The sequence below is a fragment of the Octopus bimaculoides genome, chromosome 7 (genome assembly GCF_001194135.2).
Source record: "Octopus bimaculoides isolate UCB-OBI-ISO-001 chromosome 7, ASM119413v2, whole genome shotgun sequence".
In the NCBI taxonomy this organism is placed as follows: domain Eukaryota; kingdom Metazoa; phylum Mollusca; class Cephalopoda; order Octopoda; family Octopodidae; genus Octopus; species Octopus bimaculoides.
Window position 1 is genome coordinate 74,172,956 of NC_068987.1, and position 5,855 is coordinate 74,178,810.

General features: G+C 38.3%; 1 protein-coding gene across 3 annotated transcripts in view; it reads right to left on the minus strand.

Moving 5' to 3' along the window:
- Positions 1–5,855, minus strand: part of LOC106876428 (dynein axonemal heavy chain 3) — a 158,633-nt gene that overhangs the window by 138,470 nt on the left and 14,308 nt on the right. For all 3 annotated transcript variants that reach the window (XM_052969758.1, XM_052969757.1, XM_052969759.1), the window contains exons 9-12: positions 4,759–4,873; positions 3,710–3,905; positions 2,608–2,716; positions 1,076–1,366 (exon numbers count right to left, since the gene is read on the minus strand). In XM_052969758.1, coding sequence (XP_052825718.1) covers positions 1,076–1,366; positions 2,608–2,716; positions 3,710–3,905; positions 4,759–4,873 — 711 coding nt within the window. The remainder of the gene's footprint in view (positions 1–1,075; positions 1,367–2,607; positions 2,717–3,709; positions 3,906–4,758; positions 4,874–5,855) is intronic.

The following is a 5,855-nucleotide window of genomic DNA, read 5'->3' on the forward strand; positions in this document are numbered from 1 at the left end:
ATTATTCACTCCCGGATAGTAAACCACAGATTTTCTGCGGTACCGCCTGCAACGCACATGGTAATTCTTGAGGAAAGATGATGGGCTGGCTCGCCTATGTGGATTTGGAGATACTTTCAAAATGTGTCGATTGCCATGATGGCGCTAGATCATGCATGCACATTTGCCAGTATCGTCGAATTTACAACAGGAATATCATACCGATGTGGTAATGAAGAGTTTTTCCTTCTAAACCAGAAACATGTATATGATTAACTATGGCTAGTTTAGTTCGTTATTTTTCTTCTTGTATGTGAGTTGCGGGTAACTGCTATCTGTTAGAGTTTCAGCATTTTTAGCTGCTATTTCTGAACTTCAGTATGTGGTGAAGCAACCTGTTGCTGATCCCTTATTTTTGTTTATATATATATATATATATATATCGTTATTTAATATCCACTTTTTCATGTTCACATAGATCAGATGGAATTTGATGGGGCAGATTCTCTACAGCCAGATGCCCTTCTTGTTACCAACCCTCACCAGTTTCCAAGCAGGGTAATATTTCCCCATGCCCAAATATAGTTTCACAGAAGATTGGAAATGAAGGACACAGCTTATATGAGAGTGACACTCATTTACAACTATCAAGGAGAGACTAACACACACACACACAATGTGCCTCTTTCAGTTTCTGTCAAACAAATCCACTCTCAAGGCTTTGATCAACCTGGGGCTATAGTAGAAGGCACTTGGTCAAGAAACCACATGGTGAGATTGAATCTGAAACCATGTGGTTGGGAAGTAAACTTCTTAACTACAAAGCCACGATAGCACCTAGGCACACCTACATCAGCCACCCCTATGCCTGTGCATCAAATTATATAATTCATAAATTATCACATGATGGATGCTAATATCTGTAAACAAGACTGCTGATAGTTCCCTCATGTAATTACTAAAAACATTGTAACATAATTGAGGTCAACTGCATAACTCATCAACTAACACACAACAGCAATTATATACCTTTGAGGGAGAGCCTATTCACATACAAACACAATAGACTTAATACTAAATGGTAGATTATGCTAACCTTGAGGTTATCTGGCAGTTCTTGTCGACCAGCATAGCCAGGATTCATGGTGATAAATATAGTGCAGGTTCGATCCAGTTTCAATTCAGTTCCTTCAAATATGAATTTAGTTTGTTGTTGTGCTATAGCCATTTGAATACTCTGGATTTGTTGTGCAACCACAGACAGTACCTCTAATTCAATACGGTTGAACTCATCAAAGCAGGCCCAGGCTCCAGATTGGGCTAAACCTTTGAAAAATTTGCCCATTGCTTGGTAATCAAGACCATCAGAACAGTTGAATACTACACACTTTTAATGAAAAGAATATAAATTGTTTAGAATAGTATAAGACTAACTTTCATTGAGTACAAACCACAATAGAATTACCTTTCTTAAGATGTATGCTTTTCAAAGAAAAACGGTTTCATGAAACCTTCCTGGGTCCTTTAACCAAAATTACTTTAAATATTGGTTTCAAATTTTGGCACAAGGACAGCAGTTTCGGGATGGGCATAAGTCAATTATATCAACTCCAGTGCTCAGCTGGTACTTATTTTACTAACCACAAAAGGATGAAGAGCAAAGTCAACCTTGATGGTATTTGAACTCAGAACATAAAGATGGGTGAAATACTGCTAAGCATTTTGCCCAATGCAGTAACAATTCTACCGACTTATTGCCTTAGTTGCTTTAAATATTACATGCTTTGATGCACTAAAAACAATGTTTCCTGAATATGTGCTACTGAAACTGAGATTCATCTAATATGCTTGTGCATCTTTTATGCCATCAAATACTGTATACACAGTTACATACAAACATGAGAATAATTTTTAATAGTTATAAAACGTATCTGGAATTATACACACATTGATATATACATACATAACTGTAATTTTCAATATTTTAAAAATATAATTGGATTATACACTCAAAAGTTATATATATATATATATATATATATATATGAATAATAATAAATGGAGCAAAAACGCATGTTAATAAAAGTTCCTTTAATTCCTACATATGTTTCGAAATAAATTATAGTCCTTTCACAAAGAAGAAAGAGCTATTGGTGTTCCTCATTTATTTCTCTTCAGGGAGTTCATAATAAAACATGTAATAGCAAGACAAAAACAAAATGATGTGGTAACTTACGAGCAGAGATGTTACATGGTCAGTGACCGTTAAAAGGTTTGTTTACATAGAGATATAAAGGGGTCAATGATATTATTCCATGGGCTTTAGGAATAAGAACGCTAGTTTATATAGAGATATAAAGGGAGGGTGCTTTTGACGTGATGCTAAAGGTTAAAACCAAAGAGTTATTTAAATATGGGGAGATAAGTATATTGTGGTTCTGTTAAATTAGAGATAGCTAATAGTTGAGTCAAAAAAGGAGGAGGAAGGGAGGGAACTAAGGTAGTACATCATATGAGGGAACCCAATGACATATTAATATGTAGTGAAAAAGTAAGTAAAATTGAAGGTAAATGAAACATCGTAATCTAGTGAATGTTTACATATGTGTGTACATGCTCATTGCTTACCTGTTTGCCTACAGCTTTTGCTAGATCTTTCGATGTCTCAGTTTTGCCAGTTCCAGCTGGCCCCTCTGGTGCTCCTCCTAAGTTCAGTTTTAAGGCCCCCATCAATGTCCTGTGAAAATTAAGAGTGAAAATTAGCTGGTCTCATGAAAATTTTAATGATGAAAATGAGGTTGATAATGTTAACAACAACAGTACAGTGTAACACGATTTCTGTCCTTCGGTAGCAACTGTTATTTCTTATTTGCTTATCTCTAGAAACTATGGAAAACAGCTAATATTTCATTCAAACTTTGCTTTTGTTATGATATTTATTCAAACCTCAATGAATCTCTCTCAACACATGGTTATGATGCTCTTCCACTACTCCTGCTCATGATCAGAGATGCACATATTGTCAGCCACTTAGGGACATGCTCAAGTGGTTAAGGTCAAGCAAGTGACAAGCAAATATGTAGTATTGATCAAAATATTTGCTTTAACAATATTTCTGCCTCAGTAACTCAGTGCTGAATCTGTCTGAAATGTAATGAAAAATAGGTCAGTTTCAAAACATTGATGTCCAGGTCATAAAAGCAAAGTTTGAAGGTAATAGGAGGCATTTCCTTTGATGTCTAGATAGAAGCAAATAAGAACTAACTCTTACTGACCAAAGACAAACAACAATAACAATTTGGTTACGCAGTGTAATGATTTGTAACATAAACACAAGGCTTCAAATCTAAGGAGAAAGTTTGCTTTTCTTTTCTTGAGCCATGGTACTCATAAGGCTGGTTGTCCAATTTCCATGACTGAAAAGTGACCGAGATCACCAGGCCATTGCAGGGTTCAAGGTCAGCAATTTTTGAGGGGATGGGACAAGTCAATAAAAAAGGGTATTATAGGACCCCAGGCAAATCAATACACTGGGTCCCATTGTATATATGACATTCCATATTCTAAATTCTTTTAAACAAGGTTAAATATGTTCCCTGAAGAAAATAAGGTCAAGGTGACCCAACAATTATATCAATCTCAGTCACACAACACACCAAGAAAAGCTTTGTTGACCAAACCATTTCTCTTCTTGAAACAACTGACACAGGTATATAAAAACAGACCTTACCTGTAACAGCGGTCTGTCAAGGGGGTAATGACAAGACGAGGAGTGTTTCCTAGATATTCATAACCATACCTCATCTCTGTTGTGATCATACGTACGATGACATTGTCTACCCAGTAATAACGTAACTGTGACAACCATAGGAAATCATGAGTGCTGTTCACATTATTTTCACACAGTTCAAAGATAACATCCCGGGCTGTAGATACAAAAGGATAGTTGTTACTTCAAAGATATGACAACAATAAAGAACACATCAACTCTTAAAATTGGTAAGAGCTTCATCTGTTTACAAATTTATACATTTATAAAAAGAAAGAAAATGTTTGATGATGATGATGATGATGAATTCCAATGTTGTTTTCCCTCTTACACACACATACATGCACCTCATTCTCTTCTCATATATGCAAATGCTCAGTTTGGCTTTCACACACACACCCAAACATTCCTCTCATACTTAAATTCTTCTAATTCTATTGTACTTTCACTCACCTTTCTTTCCAGCTCCACACCAGTTGCTTCCACCCACTTTTGTATAATGCAAGCAACCATGTATCTCCTCTACAGAAAGAAACCTGGTCCAGCCCTTCCTTTCATACTTTGACCTTTTATCACCAAGCATGCATAAAGCTGCCTCCCTCTCTAGTGTAGTGCCATTCAGCCAAAAGGGATCTTATTCTTGCAAGCTAAATGGCAGCCCTACTAATGGAAAAGGCACCTTTTCCATTAGTGTAAAGTTGTTGGCATTAAGAAGGGCATCTAACCATAGACACTATGCCAAAGCAGACAATGGAGCATAATGCAGTCCTCCTGTCAGATCCCATCAATCTGTGTAACCCTAGCCAGCATGGCAGGTGGAGGTTAGGAGGAGGAGAAAATGGCAGCAGCGGTGGCAACAGCAGTGACAGTGGCAGCAGCAATGACAACAATCCTCTATTTTTACTTTCTCATCTTCTCTTTCTCTCCTCATCCCCCGCTCCTGTTCCCACCTCTAGCTCACCCTCAATACCCAGTAAGCCCTAAAACACAAAAGCCACAATTCATCTTACCATGAACATCGATGACAATCAATGCTCCAAGTGTTATACGAGCTCCACTGCTTAGTTTTGATCGAACAAGTTCCACTATTTCATCAATCTGGTCATTACTTTTCCTGAGGTAGTCCTGCAAATAAAACAAGTGACAAGTTCACATAGAGACCGTAACAATGTTAACCATAAAGCACTACCTAGCAATTGTAAAAAAAATACTTTGTTTATTTTATAGACGTACTGAAGGATGACCTCAGGATGCTGAACCTTTCAGACGAGACAACAAAGGATTGAGATACCTGGTGCCTTGTTGTTCTCAAGAAGACGTGTACTCCTCAGAAGAAATGTTAAGACAGCTTCATCTGGTGGAAAGGATTGGCCTGCAAGAGTCTTGTGCTGGTGCCATGTAAAAAAACACTTGTGTCAGTGCCATGTAAAAGCACCTTGCACACTCTGTAAAGTGGTTGGCATTTGGAAAGGCATCCAGCTGTAGAAACCATGCCACAACAGACTGGAACCTGGAGTTGCTCTCCAGCTAGCCAGCTCTGGTCAAACTGTCCAATCCATGTCAGCATGAAAAATGGACATTAAATGATGATGATGATGATGATGATGATGATGATGATGATGATGATGAATATAAATGGCCACTTGAAACTATTGTGCAATATAACTGCAGTATGGGAGATATATATAAATTTACTTCTGAAATTCTTTTAATTTGGAGGAATGGGTGAGCTGTATGGTGTTCACTGACCTTCCATGACTGGTGAGGTTGATTTGACATGGTTCATATTCTTCTTTGACAGCTGCCAAAACACATGGGCTGGGAGTGAATTTTAAAGGACTGATGATATCTTTCGAGCGAGTTCGTTGCCAGTGCCCCTGGACTGGCTCTTGTGCGGGTGACACATGAAATGTTTCGAGCAGGATCGTTTGCCAGTGCCCCCGGACTGGCTCATGTGCGGGCGACACATGAAATCTTTCGAGCGGGATCGTTGCCAGTGCCCCTGGACTGGCTCATGTGCGGGCGACACATGATATCTTTCGTGCGAGATCGTTGCCAGTGCCCCTGGACTGGCTCTTGTGCGGGTGACACATGAGGTTTTTTCGAG